This window comes from Tachyglossus aculeatus, chromosome 14 (genome assembly GCF_015852505.1).
Source record: "Tachyglossus aculeatus isolate mTacAcu1 chromosome 14, mTacAcu1.pri, whole genome shotgun sequence".
Lineage (NCBI taxonomy): Eukaryota > Metazoa > Chordata > Mammalia > Monotremata > Tachyglossidae > Tachyglossus > Tachyglossus aculeatus.
Genome location: NC_052079.1, coordinates 32,380,518 through 32,401,462, shown reverse-complemented (window position 1 = coordinate 32,401,462; position 20,945 = coordinate 32,380,518). Strand labels below are relative to the sequence as shown.

The following is a 20,945-nucleotide window of genomic DNA, read 5'->3' as shown; positions in this document are numbered from 1 at the left end:
GGGATTGGCAGTGAGACAGATGAGATCAAGGTTCAGTGAGTAGGATGGAAATAGCAGAGTGGAGTTGCAGCTATGTAATAGTAGGAGATTAGCAAGGTAAATGAGAGGGAGAGCTGATTGAAATTCTTAATGTAGGTGGCAAGGAGTTTCTGTTTGATGTGGAGGTGGAAGGGCAACCACTGAAGGCTTTCAATCTGGATGCAGATTGAACATTTTATTTAGAAAAATGACCTATCAGCTGAGTGAAGTATGAACCAGTGGAGGAAGGGATAGGAGGCAAGGTGGTCAGTGAGGAGGTTAAAGCAGTAATCAATGCGAGATATGATAAGTGCTTGGGTCAGCATGATAGCAGTTTGGATGGAGAGGATGAAGGAGATTTATACTTTGTAACAACCTACATGCATTTATTTACAGTATTTAATTTCCATACTTCTGCTACCAATAGTCATAACATTTTGTGAGTGGCTTGGTTCTGTCAAACTCCTGAATTAAACTGTAAACTCTTTGAGGTGGACAGACTTTGCCTCTTTTAGTCTCCCAAGTGCTTAGTACAGTGCTCCGCAGGCAGAAGATACTCAATATATAATATTGATTGATTTTATAGCAATGATTGTGGTGTTTGTTAATAATAATAATAATAATGGTATTTGTTAAGTGCTTACTATATGCCAAGCATTTGTTAAGTGCTTACTACACGCTAAGCACTGATCTAAGTGCTGTGGTACATACAAGATAATCAAGTCCCACATGGGATTCACAGTCTAGGTTAGGAGGGATAACGAGTATTGAATCCCCCTTTACAGTTGAGGAAACTGAGGTACAGAGAATTTAAGTGACTTGCTCAAGGTCACAGAGCAGGCAAGTGGTGGAGCTAGGATTAAAACCCAGGTCCTCAGGCTCCCAGGCCTTTGCTTTTTATTCACTAGGCCAGTTGCTTCTCAATCATTGATTAAAATGAAATGGAGGGTTGAGTAGTGAACATTGTTTCTGTAAACCACCAATGCACTTAATCTAAGACCCTAATTAATCATAATACAAAATTTTTCTTCAGCAGTTGTCTTCAGAGTCCAAATTAATTGGATAACTTGTTTAACTTTCAATTTTGTACTATTACAGAGAAGCATTCGACAGTACCTGCTATGTCTCTCCCCCTTCTAGACCGTGAGCCCGTTGTTGGGTAGGGACCGTCTCTATATGTTGCTGACTTGCACTTTCCAAACACTTAGTACAGTGCTCTGCACACAGTTAGCGCTCAGTAAATATGATTGATCGAATGAATGAATGACTGTTGTGCTAACACGCAGGGGAGTCGAGCAGTTACATCAGCCAACCTAATTGGAAGTTGGCTGATAATTTCCTCAGCAATTTTTTCTTCAAATGATCAGTGTAATTTCTGCATTTTAAGTTTGTGTAGGCATGATTGGAAATGTAATTAGAACATAAGTAAATATTAAGGTATTTCCAATTGTAATTAGTCATCCTTTTTAAATTTATACAGGTATTTATGGTTCCGTGAAAATACAGACCAAGAAGCTTTTTGATTTTTTTTTCAACCTGTGTCAAGAATTTGTTTGATAATCCCTTGGGCATCTTTCTTCAGAGTGACACAATCTTTTTGCTCTGACTGAGACATTTCCAGAACAAAAAAGCTTGTACAAGAATTCTTAATTTGCCTGAGTTTATTTTCTCACTCTTTCAAATGCCTAAGAACAGCAAGGCGGTTAAAAGAGAACTAGATGATGAGGTCATCGAATCCGTTAAAGATCTTCTTTCTAATGAAGACTCTGCAGATGATGCTTTTAAGAAGAGTGAACTGATGGTTGACGATCAAGAAGACAAAGATGTAGATGCTGAAGAGGGATCTGATGCAGAGGATGAAAGACCAGCTTGGAACAACAAACTACAATACATTTTAGCACAGGTTGGATTTTCTGTAGGTTTAGGGAATGTGTGGAGATTTCCATACTTATGTCAGAAGAATGGAGGAGGTAAGACCGTAGCTTTTCATTAATTTGTTTTCTGGACCTCATTGTATAGCAAAAAATTATGTGATGTAAAAATTATTCTCATATCAAGATGACTTTGTATCATATAGAGAAACAGCGTGGCTTGGTGGAAAGAGCCTGGGCTTGGGAACCAGAGGTTGTGGGTTCTAATCCTAGCTCTGCCACTTATCAGCTGTGTTACCCTGGACAAGTCACTTAACCTCTCTGTGCCTTAGTTACCTCATCTGTAAAATGGGGATTAAGACTGTGAGCCCCATGTGGGACAACCTGATTACCCCAGCACTTAGAACAGTGCTTGGCACATAGTAAGTGCTTAACAAATACCATCATCATCATCATATTCGAAAAATTAGAAAAACAATCACTGTTAGAAAAATATGAAAATGATAACATTGAAAATTATTTTGTAGAGCTATTGATCCATTTATTATGTTACTTCTAATGCTGAAAGTCATTTATATAGGCAGTAGACAGTAAAATATTTCTCTTATAAATTCACTTTTTCATAACCAATCCAAAATGCTTTGAATCCACTATTAATTATTGTTGTTCTACAATAATTGTACACATTTTAAAAATTGTACAAATGTCTTATTTGGATTTTTACCATTTAATCTGACTACATTACTCAAATACATTTTAACATAGGTTATGATTCAAAATCAACTACATGAATATCATCATCGTCATCATCAATCGTATTTATTGAGCGCTTACTATGTGCAGAGCACTGTACTAAGCACTTGGGAAGTACAAATTGGCAACATATAGAGACAATCCCTACCCAACAGTGGGCTCACAGTCTAAAAGGGGGAGACAGAGAACAAAACCAAACATACTAACAAAATAAAATAAATAAAATAGATATGTACAAATAAAATAAATAGAGTAAAAAATATGTACAAACATATATACATATAAACAGGTGCTGTGGGGAAGGGAAGGAGGTAAGATGGGGGGGATGGAGAGGGGGACGAGGGGGAGAGGAAGGAAGGGGCTCAGTCTGGGAAGGCCTCCTGGAGGAGGTGAGCTCTCAGCAGGGCCTTGAAGGGAGGAAGAGAGCTAGCTTGGCGGATGGGCAGAGGGAGGGCATTCCAGGCCCGGGGGATGACGTGGGCCGGGGGTCGATGGCGGGACAGGCGAGAGCGAGGTACGGTGAGGAGATTAGCGGCAGAGGAGCAGAGGGTGCGGGGTGGACTGGAGAAGGAGAGAAGGGAGGTGAGGTAGGAGGGGGCGAGGTGATGGACAGCCTTGAAGCCTTTGGTATACAGTTTATTGATATAAAAATGCTATAAAGAATTGAGATTATTCTTAGGGTAAGAAAGTTGAGGATGATTTACCTGCATTTGTGTTTTTGGACAGAAAAGAATTATCACCCATTCTGTATCTTTAATGAGTACAGAGCCAGGAAAACAGATTTAAATTGTTGGGTTCTGTGTCAGCCTGGTGAAAATCACTTCCTAGCAAAGTGTCTGCAACTTGGGCCTCTAGTTTTTTAAATTTCTCAAGAAAGCAATCCGATCCCTGATCCTCTAGCTTCCCTGCCCCAGCTTTCTTTGGCTTTTCTGGCCAGCCTCCAGCACTTCAGGCTTGTCTCCCTGGTTCCTCTGTACCACCCCAGTCTTCTCTTTGGATTCTTTAAACTTTAAAAAAATTTTTTTTCTACTGCTCCAACCCTCTTGGGGCCTGTCAGTGTCCTACTTTGTGGCTGCCACTTTGTTTGCCCTGGCCTGTCTAAGTCTGGGAGGTGAAGAAAGGAAAGCCAGCAGTGGTGGAGGAAGATGAAAATGAGGAGGAGTGGGAGATAAGGGAGAAATTCTAAGCCTTTCTTGTCCTCATCTTTCTCAGCCCCCACCATCTGCTCTCCTCCAATCCACCCAATGCGGTCCAGCCAAAAGCATGAACTTTGCAGCCTCTCCAATTAGCATTTCCTCAAGGCTGGGAAAGAGCAGCAGCAGCAGCAGCATGGTTCTAGATGGGACGTACCAGCATGAATTACCCTCAAGATTCCTCCTCCAGGCCTGGGATCATTCTTCCCAACTGGAGAGTGTAATTGGAGGAAATTTTCTTGTCTCTAATACATGTAGTTTAAAACAAAAGACTGAGTGAGAATCCTGTGAGATGCTCTACCTCCATTTAAAAACCCAATTTCTTCCTGATAAGCCAAACTAAATTCCAGTGAGGTATTAACTCAAAGTGGCTTTCATTTCTAAACAAAGATGATGTTAAAATCAAAGCAACTCTTCTTTTCAAATTAAATCAAAAATTCAACAATTTAATTATCTTTCCAATGGAATGGACGAAAAAACTGAAATACTGCAATCACTTTAGTATAATTAATCTACAGAAATGTTTGAAAGTCATGTCCTTCTCAGGCAACAGGAATAATCACCACATTAGAAAAATGAACAACATTTTATATTATCTGTGTTTTCCGTAGGATATGCTGTTGTCCATAGATGGTAGCATTTGGGGCTTAATATAGTGTATCAGCTTGAACCATTTTACAGATGTGGGACTGAGGCCCAGAGAAGTGAAGTGACTTGCCCAAGGTCTCACAGCAGACAAGTGGCGTTGCTGGGATTAGAACCCAGGTCTTTCTGTCTCCCAGAACCATGGTCTATCCATTAGGCCATGCTGCTTGCTTCCCTTGTGGCTATGGTTATTCTCTTGCCCCTGCCAGGAATATCCTTTCTGAGACACACTGCATTGAGTGAGTAGGTAGGCTTACAGGGGAGCAGCACATGGTAAAATGCATGCGGGAGTCTTTACCCACATTAGTCAGGTACAGGCAGAAACAGGGCTAGAACCCAGGTCTTTTGATTACCGGACCAGTAGTCTTTCCACTGGACCAATGGAGGGGTGGAACTTAATATGATAATGAAGATATGATTTACATAGATAATACTAATAATGATGGTATCTCATTAACTGTAAAGTTTTTATAAGGATCTACAAAAATGCAAAAACCTTTTACAAGGGGTATGAATTATGGATATTTCGATAACCCAAATAAAAGACAAGCAAAAAAGACTTGATTCATGGCCTAGTGGAATAACATAGGATTGGGAGTCAGCTTTGTCACTCACCTGCTATGTGAGACCTTGGGCAAGTCACTTAACTTCTGTGTACCTCAGTTTCCTAATCTATAAAATGACTCAGTACTGTTTTCCCCATTTGGGACAATGAATATATGGTCTGTTTGCCCTGGTGCTTGACATATTTATTGTAAGTACCTCAATCATCATTAGTGTTTTCTATCATCATTATCATTATTATATATCCAACACTCACCTAGCCCTTTCTGCTCATGTTCACCAAAAGTAAGCCCAGGATAAGCAAGCCCCCACTAGACTGTAAGCTCCCTGTGGGTAAGGAACATGCCTAGCAACTCTGTTATTGTATACTCAAGTGCTTAGTACAGTGCTCTGCACAGAATAAGTGTTCAATAAATAGCTTTGGTTGATTTATTCATCTCTTCCAACTCAAGGTCTATTTTAAAACTACACAGAACACATTCAGGTCATTCAGATACTCAGTCTTCTTTTATTACCTCACAGTATTCCAGTGAGGTAGGATAGGTCAGGTATTATTGTGGTTATTTTAAGGATGAGGAAAAATGAGGACCTGTGAGATTGTGACCTGTCCATTATCCTGCAACAAGATAATGGAAAATATACCACTAGAGTTCAGATCTCCTGATTCCCAAATCTCTTTCCACACTCCCTACCTCCTCTACTCACCTGGGGAAAGAGAATACATTTAGTTTTGCTGTAGTACGTGTTTCCATTCTATTTTTTGATGGTTAACGTTGCTAGGGGATTTAAGGAATGTACTCATTCCCTGTGCCATAAACAGACACTGACCTCTTCAAGCCCTGTTATTCTTGAATTTCCCAATTTGTTTTGATTCTGCAAATGAAAATAATGTTTTTACTGTTAAACATGTGAAGGGGATTGCTATATTTTCAATACTTCTTAGAAGAGTGCTTGACTTAACACATATCATAATTATTAATACAGTGTCCATCCCATGTGTTGTTATCCCTCACCTTTTTTGAGATTTATAGATTCAATCATTTATATAAGGGTAACCATAAAGATATTGATAAGAAATGTTTTTAGGAATGAAGGAAAGCAAAGGGAGAAGGAAAGGGAGAAAGGAAAAGAGAACCAAGAAAAAAATAAAGGGAAGGCAGTGGTCAAAGGAAAGAAAGAAAGAAATTCTATTGAGAGTCATTTCAGGTTATAGAAGAAGTCAATTTAATAATTCTTTAAAACTTTGTCTCTGAAAGCCTCAGTTAAATTATCTTTCAATAATTATTATGATGAATCTAGCTGTAAAAATTCACAGATACCACCATGGCATTTTCATAGGAAGAGAAAAACGTGTGGATGGGGTGTGGAGTCATCAGAATATATATTTTTTAAAAGAGGCAAACTGTTAAATTATAATGGGGTTTATTAACTCAACCCAATTATTTTCTTCCTCATATTTTAGTTATATCAGTAAGCTTGTCTATAAGCTGAAACAATTAACTTTATTTTAATCATGATCAACTATTGAATCATTCATGGAAAGCTATAAATAATGACTATAACAGAATGAGTTTCCTGACTGGATTTTTGGAAAGGCAAGGATTCTGTCTGTGGGAGTGGATTACAGTAGTTTTAGACTGGCTGTCTGCCTAAATCATTCACTTTGCTCTTGTCCTCTATCATCCGTAATCCAGAGGGATTGTGGGATTTACAGGTGGTCTCAGGATGTCCAGGCTGATCTGGTCTAAACAAGTCTAAGAGAAGTTGGCCAAATGTCCCAAAATGGGTGGGACAGTTATGATTTGGGGTAATCTGTTCACTGTCCTAAGAGTCATTAGCAGGAGGACTCTCTCAAGTGTGGGAGAAATCCTCAGCTAGCACGGCAGTGACACAGCACGAATGGAGACGGCATCCACCACTAAGGGAAAGGAGGAGGAGTACTAGATCTTCCAGGCCTTGGAATAGGTTTCTAGCATGACAGGAAACTGATTTCCACGGCCTAGAAGACCCAGTTCTGGCATAACCATGGTGGTTGCTGCTGACCTCTGGCACTGTCAGCCATTGCCTGCCACTGACCTGTGCCACTTCCTCCATTTGGTTTGGCGGCAGTGGTGCTGGCACTTAGCAGCAGCGATGACAGCTGCCTGCCCTTGGCTGAACTTCTGGGGCTAGAAGGATGGTGAAAAATGGCAGTGGCAACAGCTGCAGTGAAGAAGGAGGTAAGTCTTCTTGTATCCATTCTTTTCTCCTTTATCTCTGTTCTCTTCTTTCCTTCCCTTTTTATGCTTTTCCTTTTAGTGCTGTCCTTTTTGCTTCTTCCCTTTCTCTTTCTCCTTTTCCCCATCTCCAAGCAAGAAAAGAGCCAGATGAGATCCAAAGAGGACCAACTGGCCCACACGGGCACTGGAGCGCTAGAAGATCCTGGTTTCTGTATGGGCTAATGCGGTCTTAAACTTTCCTTGCTCTACCTAATAAAACCCCAGGATCAGGACCTATCAGAGATGTCAACCCATGTTATCTTCCTCCTAAGATCAGGTGACTAGGGAGGGAGGGACAAAAAAGGGTCTATTTTCAATTTCTCCTTTCCCAATTTCTTGTCCCTTATCCCCATCTCATTTTGGTACCACCACCATTATTTGAATTAACGGGACTCTGTTCTCCCTACCTTAGGGTCAGGTGACATTAGTTGGTTGTCTCTGATATGGCCTGTTCCGGAGGTTGTATTACGTGGGAAGAATAAGATGCAAGGATGCACTGGCCCATATTAACTGGAAACGCCTCGTGAACCAGTAACTTTATTGTCCAACCTGACTTCTTCCTTGCTCAGAGCTCAGCTCAAGTCAAGTTAACTGCTCCGGGCCAAGTTAGGAGAGTAGAGGGCAGAAGTAGGGATGTTTCTGCTAGGGATGTTTCCGCTCCTCAAGCTGCTTCTCCCCTATCTCCTATTGTTAGGGGTTCATGCCAAAATTTTCCAGTAAAGATTTCAGGCTGATTAACTTCAGGGAATAGCTACAAAACTGCCACTAGATATTCGTGCTAAGGTTCCTACAGGGTTAGGTTTAGAGAATGGCTTACATGTTGTCGAAATAGGGCTGTGCGTTACCTTCGTCTGTTGGAATTTATTTGTGCAATTCCTTGCAGGTAGATATTCAATGGCTATTGATGATTATAATGAATGTGAACTTTCCTCCAGGATTGACTGATTGGAATGAAAAGTGCTTTTTAGCAGATGATTTGGATTATTTCTACACCTATCCCTTTTACCACCTTAGAAAGATTTGGTCCTAGTCGATTGCATCAATTCAGTTAATCCCCTTTTAATGTTATTATCATTCTATTTTGAAAACACATCCTGCCATACATTATGTTTCCAATACATACGTACAATTTCATACATATAAAAATACCAATGATTTTTTTCTTAATGAACCTCTTGAAAGTGCTAATGAAATGATAAGCACTGAGCCCATCTACCTTTTTATAATGACTGCTATAGTCTTATTCTTTTCATAACCTTGTTAGTTGCTCAATATTATTACCTTTATTTAAATCTAGAGTAAACAAAGAATACAGAAAAGTTAAAGTGACTTAGAATAATCAAAAAACAGTGGACTCTCTAAAACTAAGTTACCGCACTGAGTTTGAATTTATCTGTCCAGGATCCCAGGGTAACTTTGATTATTTTAGTGGGAAGGTCTTAGAGGTCTGATCTCCTCCTGGGCTTCAATGAGTTCTCTAGGCTGCCTGGGTTTGGATAAAACTCAGTAAATATAGTGCTCTGAACACAGTAAGCACTCAAGAAATACGACTGACTGGTTGACTGAAAAGTCAGCAAGAATGCCTAAAGCCACCTGGATATGATTCACATTGGAAGGAGTGCAGTCTCCAGTCCAGCGTGGCCTAGTGCATAGAGCAAAAGACTGGGAGTCAGAAGGACCTAGGCTCTAATCCCGGCTCTGCCACGAAGCTGCTGTGTGACCTTGGACAAGTCACTTAACTTCTCTGTGCCTCAGTTACCTCATCTGTAAAATGGGAATTAAGACTGGGACAATTTGCTTATATCCACCCCAGCACTTACTGCAGTGCCTGGCTCATAGTAAGCACCTAACAAATACTACTATTATCACCTCCAATCAAACGGTTCATGCCTCCCGGTAAGCTATTTTAACAGCAGACAAAATAAATGCTCTTGGGTTACTGTGCCAGATTAGAGAATAGGTATTTCATTCACCTGCAGTCAATACAATGAGTCCTGTATTATCCTAATTCTTCCCCCCACAAGCGTCTTGCAAATGAGGAAGGGATACACCGGATTTTTTTAAAAAGGAAGACACTCTAGTTCTTTAAAATTATTTGAAGATATGTGCCATTGCTGCATTATAAGTCTGTTTTTCCACGTGTTTTTTTTTTTTCCACAGGTGCTTATCTTGTGCCATATTTAATACTGCTACTGATAGTAGGAATTCCCCTATTTTTCCTGGAACTTTCTGTGGGTCAAAGAATACGTCGTGGAAGCATTGGAGTATGGAATTACATAACCCCTAAACTGGGTGGAATTGGATTTGCGAGTTGTGTCGTGAGTTTAGTTACATTAAGTATTTCATTTACGCTTAAAATAAAAATAAGCAAGAGTAATAGTTCCCACCTGATTTGGATTCTAGTTTTAAATTTCCATGGGTAGAAAATAAACGGTATTTGATTTGAGTGTAAATTTTTGGGTAATATTATTTGGATTCTAGTCATTTTTTAATCAAGTGGTTAGTTTAAAGAAGACAGCAAGAAAGTACATTTTGGGGAATTTTGTGTAGTAGTTTTATTTCTGGTCAAGGAAATAGATTCAATCAATGGTGTTTTTATTAAACACTTACTGTGTGTAGAGCACTGCACTAAGAACTTGAGAGAGTACAAAGCAATGGAATTGGTAGACACATTCCCTGTCCACAAGGAGCTTACAGTATAGAAGGAATAAGCTCTCAGAAGCAGGAGAGGTGAGAGTTAGGGGTAGTCAGAAAGTTCCTTTAGGTGGGCCATTGAGTGTGAGCTGGGAGAAGTCAATGAAGAAAACAGGTAAGTAAAAAGAAGAGAGATCCTGGAGAGCTTTAAAATCAGTCAGTGGATAATAATGTTTGTTTGATGTGGAGGGAATTAGTAGCTATTGGAAGTTTATGAGGAGAAGACCTATGTGAGCAGATGATGTTTTATGAATCCACCATAAATTGTCATCAATAGAAGCTTCTTTAGAAATGTAGGCAAATATCCTACATCTTCACTATCCGTGAGAAGAGAGGCATGTAGTTTTCATGTTGGACAATCCAAATAGTAGCCTCATACATTCATACATTCATACATTCAGTGGCAATTTCTGTGGATTTGCCAAACTAAAAAAAAAAAAATCAAAAATTTCAGAGCTACATGTCTTTCTATAATTACAATGTAAAAGTATTTAATTAGTCAAGTTAAATGCATTAACTCTTGTTTAACTGTAGGTTTTTTTTATTATTTCAGGTATGTTTCTTTGTGGCTCTTTACTACAATGTCATCATTGGATGGAGTTTGTTCTATTTTTCACAGTCTTTTCAACATCCTCTACCTTGGGATCAGTGCCCTCTGGTGAAAAATGCTTCTCATACTTGTAAGACATGGATGCATTTCAGTTTACTCAAGTAATTTTAAAACTGATAAGACAAATGCAATAGAAATCAATATTTTCACAGATGCATTGTACGTATGTTTTGAAAGTCGGTCTTCAAAATTTGCTTTGGCTACCTGATTTCCCAAAGGATAAGTCTTTCCTTGTACCCCTCCTACACTGCTTTCAAGCTAGTTTGTCAAAGTGACTCTACTCTTTCTCAATCAACCAATGGTTTAGAGCAAGTGCTTATTGTGTGCAGAGCACTGTACTGATTGTTTAATTGTGCTAAATCTTGGTTTTGGCCCTGAGAGTGAAGAGGGGTTGGGGCTGAGCGAGGAGGCAGGGTAGGATTCCATAACCAACAGGGACAAGTTCCAAGTGGTGAATTCAGCATTTCCTAGGCAATTCTCTTGTCTCTTCCACAGGGCCTCCTTTGGGATCCAGGCCTGCTCCTCTTTCCCTCCTCAGATCCACAGGGTAGGGGACAGAGGCAAGGCCCAGTCTGGGCTGAAGAGGATACATAGGACAGGGGAATGTGGTCAGGGGTTCCAAGTTGTGCATCCTGAATTTCCAGGGGGTTCACTTCTCTCCTTTATCAGGCTTGTTCTCTTCCCTTCCTGCATTGTGACAGGGCGGGGCTTGATGCTGGACAAGCGGAGAAGTGATTCAATTCAGACATCCTCTCAGCCACTTCCAAACTGTTACGGGGGACTCAAAAGGCAGATTTTTCTCACCAAGCAGATTGTGGAAAACATTAAACAGGCAGATTTTCCCACCAATCAGATCCTACCTGGAGGAAGCGAGAAGGGCTGATCATAAAAACCACATTTTAATTGGAAGAATCTAAACACAAACTTTCCTGAAAGCCTATCATTGTTGTAGGAGCAGGCTGCAATCCTAATGTGACTGCACTGTATCTAATGCTACTGAAATAAATCATCAATAGATGGTAGTTATGGAGTGCCTACTGTGTACAGAGTGTTTTACTAAGTGCTTGGGAAAATACAACAAAATTCTTGCTCACAAGGAGCTTACAGTCTACTACCCCCAGCGTTTAGTCCAGTACCGTGCATTGAATAAACACTCAAAAAATATTACTGATTGATTGATTGAAATATCCAGGATTGTGGGGTATTACTTGTGGATTAATAATAGATCTAGAATCTATAACAGCATTGTTCCACTTCACTAGATTTTGATTCTCTACTTAATTTTGAAAATCTATTAGATATACTGGGTTTATTACATGGAAAAACAAGTTTAACCATATTTTTATCACATGAACATATATTTTCTATATTATAATTAATTTACATGTAACAAAATTTATATAATATGGGTGTTACGAGCTCATTACAAAACATAAATTTAGCCTAGAAACTGTCTTAGGTCAAAGTTCTATCATTACTTTCAGAAAGATCTCACTTTAAAGGTACAATTTAAATCATACACTCTAATTCCACACTTAGTGATCTCCCACAAATTGTAGTATTCTCAGCTGAATTTTACAGTAAGGGTTTCCATTTTTATTCATATTTTTACACAGGGTGACCTGGTTTTAAGTGCCAACTTAATTCTCGAGTTTGTGGTGAGAATCCAAATCTATATTAATAATAATAATAACGATGTCATTTATTAAGCGCTTACTATGTGCAAAGCACTGTTCTAGGGAAGTGCATTCCAGTACGCCTGATTCAAACACACTCCCGATGACAAGGAACATTTCACGATTTTCTACACCTCCTTCTGTTGTGCTTTATTTCACTGCTCTTCTGCCATTAAGATTCCACTTTAGGTTCTTGGGGATATAGCATAACTTTCCCCTTAATGCCCACCGCTACCATGCCCCAAACATTTGCTTTCAATATCCACAATCAGGCTGACACATGGAAGTGAACATATGGGTGTTCTGTCATCCTCGGAAGGCTAAATTGGCCTAAACTGGCCTAATTTACAAAAACAAAAACCCACCAAAATAACACTCACATAAAAAAATCAAATGAATTTCCTTTAAACTGAGGAGAAAATCACATTCATTCATTCAATCATATTTATTGAGCGCTTACTGTGTGCAGAACACTGTACTGAGCACTTGGAAAGTACAGTTCCACAATAGAGACAATTCCTACCTGCCAACAGGTTCACAGTCTAGAATGCCTTCACATAGAAGGCACTGCCCATTCAGACTCTTTATACTTTTTTTTCCAAACTGCCATATTATATTTTACTGGAAGAGCCAAGTGTCATATTTGATCATAATGCCAAAAAAAATGGGTTCAGCACTAAAACATGGCTCCAGTTTAAACACTAAAAATTAGAACAATACTGTTCTTGTTACTACATAATTTTATTGCCAAAGTAAGATAATCAGAGATAAATCCTCGTTTCTAGTATATGTTTACTCATGATAATTTCACTCTTTACTGTTTCCTTTTATGACAGCAGGACATATTTGCTGGTTTATGTGGAATTTTAGAAACTGTAAAAATGAACACAGATCCCAGAATAAAGTCTTTGCATCTGAAATATCTAGGAAATTGTCTTCATTGAAAGTTCATAAATTGGGCTTCTTTTGTGGGTCAAGGGTCTCCCTGGAGTTTGAGCTGGTGAAAAAGAGTGAATTTGCCTACTAAAAGATCCAGATTTATTTTAAAATAGTAAATGAGAAAGGGTGAGAAGAGAAGGGCATGCCTGAGCAGAAAGTGTATTGATAAATGAAGGGAATTAGGTGAGGCCAATGCAAACGTAGTGGAGTTGGGAAATCAGGGGGAATGTTGAAGATTTATTGAAGCTACTCATTTTCTAAGTGAGGGTAGTGTGGACTATTGCAAACAGATAAAACACAATCCAGAATTTGAACCATAGGATTTAAAAAGGAGAAAGTTCTCGCTGAATGCTAATTCCTCATTGCTTCAGTCAAGAGCATGGCATACTTATTTCAGAAACACATAAAGTAGAAATATTGGGTAAAATTTCTTTGTTACTTCACATGTAAATGCTATTTTCTATGACCATACTATAGAGTTACATAACTTTTTGGTATGAAATCTTATTTTTCCAGTAAAGCTTGAGAAATACTCTATCATCTCTTGATCAATTTAATCTGATTACTAAGGAATTTCTGCCTAAAGTAGTAACATTTTTTTCTTCTCTCAAAGTTGTGGAGCCTGAATGTGAGAAAAGTTCTGCAACCACCTATTACTGGTATAGAGAAGCACTGAATATTTCTGATTCCATCTCAGAAAGCGGAGGACTAAATTGGAAAATGACAATTTGCTTATTGGCTGCTTGGGTAATGGTTTGTTTGGCAATGATCAAAGGCATCCAGTCTTCAGGCAAGGTTAGTACTGTGTCTTCCTTCCTAACTGACCTATTTTGATTGAATTCTGGCTTATTTCCTGGCAGGTATATTTCATCACATTCCTGAATACCACAACCTTTCCATTCCCTGCTATAAAAGCCACAGGGGCAAATTAAAAATAAAGATGAACATGAAAAGCAATTAGATGAAAACAGAAACAAGAATTGGTAAAGAAGAATGAAAGATTGTGCTAATATCAAGAGAAAGCTAAAAAATGAGGCTAGAAGTGATTGTTATAGTAATCTCTATTTATATTCAGTTCAGTCTTGGTACTGTTGTTTACTCCTAAACTCTGCCTTTCCACCGCACCTCAAATTTTGTGATTTTTTAGCTTGGAAGATATTCATTTTAAAACTTCTTTGTTGCACTTAGTGAATGTCCACAAATTGGTGGACAAGGGATAATTAATTTCACCCTGAGGTTGTCACATTAGTGTGAACATTACCCTGGAAAATCAATACTGTCAGATATTTTCTGGGCTGTCAGTGGTCCTATAAGGGGGGACACAACTCAGAGATTCCTTTAGAGCCTAATGGATTGACTCTAAACACACTCAGAGCAGTAATTGGTTTAGAGAAGAAAACTGGAACTTGGCAGAATATTAGTATGAAGTCACATTTTTAATAGACATAAAGAATGATAGTGATTGCCCAATGATTTCGTCTGGCTCAATACACGTTATTTTTCATACTTGAAGAAGACATCCCTGATGTTGTACTTCCCCAATACGTGTGTATAATGTGGCAGCTAATACAATATAAGGAGAGACGTATAACAACACACGCATTTGGACAGGCCCACATGATACGATGACATCAGAGCCAGCATTTTGTTAAACCACACTGATTTCATTCAGTCCCAGAACTTTTCTCCTGAGGGAATACTGGATCCCCCAGTTAATGTCAATCAATGATATTTACTGAACATTTACTGTGTACAGAACACTGTATGAAGTGTTTGGGAGAGTACAGTACAACAGAATTGGTAGACGCATACCCAGCCCAGAACAAGCTTACAATCTAGAGGACAGACACTCAGTTGAGAGCCTTTGCATTCTCCTGTCAGGTCTGACCAAACAATCCTGCTGCATTTGAGCCACCAAGTCTAAGTGGGAGAAGCCATATCAGAAGGAAGCTCAACACTGAAACTTAAAAAAAAATGAGAATCAAAAGCATTCAGTACTCTATTGGAACCAAGCATAGGAAGGCCAGTTGAAAGTCAGAAAAATGACCCGGGCAGCAAAGTGAAGTATGGACTGGAGTGGGGAGATACAGAAGCCTGGGAGGTCAGCAAGGAGGCTAACACTGTAATCAAGGAGGGATCGGATGAGGGACTTTATTAATGTGATAGTCTAGATGCAGAGGAAAAGTGGATTTTAGCGATGTTTTGAAGGTGGGACTGATAGTGTTTGATTGAATATGTGGGTTGAATGAGAGAGAGGAGTCAAGGATAATGCCAAGGTGATACAGTAATGGGAAAGTCAGGGGGAGGACAGGTCGAGGAACATTAGGCAGGATGGAGTAAAGGCTGTTTGATTTGGCCAGGAGAGGACAGGTAAGACCTTGGACAAGTCAGTTTACTTCTCTAGGCCTCAGTGTCCTCATCTGTAAAATGGGGATGAAGACTGTGAGCCCTCTGTAGAACAGGCAATGGGTCCAACTGATCATCTTGTAGCTACTTCAGCGCTTAGAATAGTTACTGGCACATAGCAAGTACTTGTTATTATTATTATTTGAAGATTCCACCATGGCTACATTTTTTATATAAATTCCTATATCACTCTTATGTGCACCACCAGTGAAATGCTTTATACCCTTGCTACTCACTGCTGTATTAAATCCTGCAAAATTGCATTAACACAAAGAAACAGTAAGGCTGAGGCAGAAACTGGATAGTGTAGCAGTTTCAGGCCTTGACTGACAGCATAGACATAAAACTGCTTCCTCCTATTCCAAATATACTTGGCAACTCATGGATTAAGTTATTTTTTCCCAAACTTTTCCCTGTGTACAGCCAAATCATGTAACGAAAGCATGTGTTAGAGCAGAAGTGGGTGTATAGATATGTGCAAGATTAACACTGTCAGTAATTAAATGTCTCAATATGCAGCTTTAATTGCATGCATTTTTCAACCACATTAATGGTAGTTCCAAAAGAAGGTCACTTAAAAATTATAACCTTGTTTTTATAGTACTTCAGTTTGCTCTGAATCGTCAGATAAAAAAAAGGATATTTAATGGTTGTAGTTAAATGAAAACCTAGAGCTTCTCTTTAAGTCTAAATTTAATTACTTCAACTGGTGGTGATATCTTAACCATGTGTGTAAGTGTGGATGCAAATGCTATGAGTGAGATAATCCATTCCTCACTCTGTGCATGAAAAAATTAATGCTTACTGCACTTGCCCCCTTGCAGTCCAATTCATCTCTTGGTCTTTAAATGTCTCCTAAATGTCTGCCTAATGACTGCATCACCACCTTTGACTGTCACCTGCCAGATTCTCTGCTTGCTGTTGCTAGTGAGCAGTCAGTTAATGGTATTTACTGAGTGCTTACTGAGTGCAGAGTGCATAGTGTGGCTCAGTGGAAAGAGCCCGGGCTTTGGAGTCAGAGGTCATGGGTTCAAATTCCGGCTCTGCCAATTGTCAGCTGTGTGACTTTGGGCAAGTCACTTAACTTCTCTGTGCCTCAGTTCCCTCATCTGTGAAATGGGGATTAAGACTGTGAGCCCCCCATGGGACATCCTGATCACCTTGTAACCTCCCCAGCACTTAGAACAGTGCTTTGCACATAGTATGCACTTAATAAATGCCATTATTATTATTATTACTAAGTACTTGGTCAAATGAAATACAACAGAGTTAGTAGACGCAATCCCTGTCCACAGGGATTTTAGAATCTAGAGGAGCCAGACATACATGAATTTCAGATAGGGGAAATGGCTTAATATAAAGATATGTACAAAAGGGCTGTGGGCCTGAAGGTGGAGAGAATTTCAAATCTTTGAGGGTACAGATCCGATGCAAAGGATGCAGACAGAAGGATAGGAAAATGGAGGCTTAGCTGGGTAAGTCTCTCCTACTTAAACTGTGAGCCCCATGTGGGACAGGAACTATGTCCAACACGAGTAACATGTGTAACGAGTAACGTGTGTAAGAGTAACCCCAGCACTTAGAACAGCGCTTGACATATTGTAAGCACTTCAAAAATTGACATAATCAAGTAGAAAAAAAAGGTGTCTTGAAGGAGATATGATTTTAGAATGACTTTGAAGGAGGGAGAATGGTGATCTGGCATATAAATAAAGCAGGAGGGAGTCCCAAGCCGGATGGACATGGGTAAGGATTTGGCAGGGAGTTAGGTGATACTGAGGTACAGTGACTAGGTTGTCATAGGAGATCAGTGAGGTGAGACGGGAGGGACAGCTGATTTAGTGCTTTAAAATCCTCTGTAATCTCTTTGTAGGCAAGGAACATATCTACCAACTCTGTTGTATTGTGCTCTCCCAAGCGCCTAGTACAGTGCACTCAATAAATGCAATTGACTGATTAAAGTTTATGATAAGGAGTTTTGGTTTGGTGTGATATGGATGGGCAGCCATTGGAGGTTACTGAGAAATGGGAGATAGAGACTGAACATTTTTTTAGAAAAATAACGTGGGCAACAGAGTGAAGTAGGGACCAGACAGTGGAGAAACAGGAGGTAGAGAAGTCAGTGAGGAGTGTCATTAGTGTTTATCGATTTCTTTTTCTCTTTACAGATCATGTATTTTAGTTCACTTTTTCCATATGTGGTACTTATATGTTTCCTCATCAGAGCTCTGTTTTTAAATGGTTCCATAGATGGCATTCGTCATATGTTTACCCCTAAGGTATGTGCTTGGTTTCTATTTAATTGAAAAGATGAGACTGAGAGGAATATGTATCCTTAGAAATATTTTGAATTCAGAAATGCCTGTTGCATGGTATTTTGCCTTTTAGCCAGTTTATAAATGTAATGGATGCCAATCTTTTACCAATCTAGCGTGAGCTCTTCAGTCACTAGCACAAAATGCATCATTCAAACATTAAAATAAAATGTTTAAATTATAATCTTATAATAAGAATATAATCAATGAATATAAGAAGCAATTTATGAATTTTAATAACTCATTTCCTCACTCTTAGAAAATGTAGGTCTTAATTCTCTCAGTAGTAATAGTAAAGGCATTTACTGAGAGTTCAGTAGGTGTAATATATTGCATTGAGTCCTAGGGAAGCATAAAACAAAGAAATGACACATTCCCTACCTACAAAGAGCTTCCTCAATCAATCATATTTACTGAGTCCTTATTGTGTGCAGAGCACTGTACTAAACACTTGGGAGAGTACGCTATAAAATACTTGATAGATATGTTCCCTGACCACAAAGAGTGGTCTAGAGGCAGCATAAAGGTAATTCATTCACTCATTCAATCGTATTTATTGAGCACTTACTGTGTGCAGAGCACTGCACTAAGCGCTTGGAAAGTAGAATACAGCAATAAAGAGAAACAATCCCTGCCCCAAATGAGAATTATATTATGTTGAAAACATTTACTTTCTCAAATGACTGCCCATTTGTTGAGCAAAATGCCCCTCCCATATTTTCATCATGTGTATAACTCCAAACCACTCACACTGAATAATAAGTTAAATTAATATACTATAGTTATTGTTGCAAGAAAACTTTAGGTTCAGACTATGCTTCTTGCACTGGTATTTTTTGCCTTGGAGCATAATTAGCTATATTGTCTCCTTGGCTCTCAGGAAGGCTGTAATATTTTCTCTCCTCAGGGTGCAGGGGGGTGGGCAATGTGGCAAAGAGACATTATAGGGGCAATAAAACCACATCACAGCACAACACCCATAGGGTAGGGGCTATGGAGAAGCAACCAGATACAGACCAAACTCCAGCATCAGTTTTCATGATAGAGTGCAAAAGGGTAATTTACATAATATTATCTGCCAACGTATTTGGAGGAAGCAGGTGGGGAAACAGAAGGGAGGGGTCCAAATAAAATGCATTATTACAACACAATATCCTAAACCCCAAATAAAAAGGTTTTGCTGAAAATCTTATGCCTCTGTAATGTTACACCATACGTTGCTCGATCTATTTATTTGATAAGTCTTTTTGAGCCTACTAAAGAGTCTGGTTCTGTATTAGGAGGGATGCAAAACATAATAATAATCAGTATAGTGTGCTGTTTCTAAATTGGGGAAGAAAAGATTGGGAACAGGAAATACTGAGAGAGCTGTGTAGATAGCTGAAAACTGATGCTCTGCACACAGTAAGCGCTCAATAAATACGATTGAATAAGAAATTAAATAGAATTTTCCTACAATAGTTTAAAAAAGCATTTTAGCACCACCTTGTGAACAAAAATGAAACATACTGCTGCTGAGTAGTTCCTCATTTCTAATTACAGATTTTAACATTCAAGCACATACAGATATGCTAAATGTAAAGTTTCCATGCATGGTGTATTAAACTTGGATGAATACATTTTCAATGATTTTAAGAAATTTATCATTCACATTCTTTTAAATTTTTTTTGGAGACAACCACAACCAAAGCAAAGCAGAATGTTGAGCAAGCTCATGAATTCAGGCACTGTTTGAATTCATGCCTGTCTGGATTTATTGCGGAGGTTTTTTTTTTTTTTTTACTACCTAACATTGATCTTTGTTTTTTATATTAGATTTGCACTGGAATTTTGAAAATGGAGAGCACCATGATTAGAAAAAATATAATCAGAAATCCCATTTTTAATTTCTATTTCATTAATTTGGTTTGTTTGGAAAATACAGTGCTCAGAGCCAAAAAATGGAACGCACAGGGAGAACAGAGAGGCAGAATAAAAGATAATATTGATTATATTTATGGCAATTATTAATCACTTGTGTGCTAAGCATTGGGGGTAGTATGCAGAGTTAGGGCATCGGACAGTCCCTGTCCCACATGGAGCTCTATCATGTCCCATTGTACAGCAGAGGAAACTGAGTCCCAGAGGAGCTAAGGGATTTGCCCATGGTCTCAAAGTAGGCTAGTGGCAGAAATGGGATTTGAGCGCAGGTGTCTTAATTCTCAATCCCATGTGTTTTCCACTAGGCAATGCTACCTCCCTAAATTCTGAAATCAACAATATCCACCCAGTTCTCCTATTACTTGAAGGCTGTGATCTTGCAAAATTTCATCTGAAGGAAAACTCACAGTGTAAACCTCACCCACTGTGATGCTGTGCATACACACACCCCCATCCCCACCCCGCAATTTCGTCTGAACCCATGGTATACACTATCAAACAGAATTACATTGTGGGATGAACATCCCCTATTTCCCTAAAAACATGCCAGTCAAACTGCATAGTGAAAAAATACCTGGTATGGCAGAACTGAGTGTACCTGTGCTTATCTTATTGCACACTTTCCACTCATATTTCAGTATCTTTCGTAGTAGAAATGTGATTTTTGACTTTAATCATTGCAGGAAATCTTTGCACATTGTGTATCTAGAGAGCCGTATCTTGCAGCTGACTTCTATTATGTCTAATTTTAAACAGCTTGAAATAATGCTGGAACCCAAGGTCTGGAGAGAAGCCGCTACTCAGGTGTTCTTTGCCTTAGGGCTTGGATTTGGTGGAGTCATTGCCTTTTCAAGCTACAACAAGAGAGACAACAACTGCCATTTCGATGCTGTCCTGGTGTCCTTTATCAATTTTTTCACTTCTGTCCTGGCAACTTTGGTGGTGTTTGCTGTTCTGGGCTTTAAAGCAAATATCATAAATGAAAAATGCATTACCCAGTATGGATATTCATTTCCTTTATGTTATGTGAGCATAATTTACTGACAAGTACATACCTGCAGTAATCATCAATCACAATCACTG

General features: G+C 39.0%; 1 protein-coding gene across 3 annotated transcripts in view; it reads left to right on the top strand.

Annotated features, from left to right (window-relative positions):
• Positions 1–1,504: 1,504 nt before the first annotated feature.
• SLC6A15 (solute carrier family 6 member 15) overlaps positions 1,505–20,945 on the top strand; it is a 35,442-nt gene continuing 16,001 nt past the window's right edge. The window contains exons 1-7 of one of the 3 annotated variants that reach the window (XM_038756743.1): positions 1,955–1,988; positions 7,154–7,263; positions 9,463–9,620; positions 10,550–10,676; positions 13,835–14,016; positions 17,796–17,906; positions 20,619–20,860. In XM_038756743.1, the coding sequence (XP_038612671.1) occupies positions 7,221–7,263; positions 9,463–9,620; positions 10,550–10,676; positions 13,835–14,016; positions 17,796–17,906; positions 20,619–20,860 (863 nt within the window). In that variant the 5' untranslated portion in view covers positions 1,955–1,988; positions 7,154–7,220. Of the gene's footprint in view, positions 1,989–7,153; positions 7,264–7,325; positions 7,580–9,462; positions 9,621–10,549; positions 10,677–13,834; positions 14,017–17,795; positions 17,907–20,618; positions 20,861–20,945 lie in introns of those variants that run through there. The other 2 variants (XM_038756742.1, XM_038756744.1) reach the window with 2 other exon arrangements.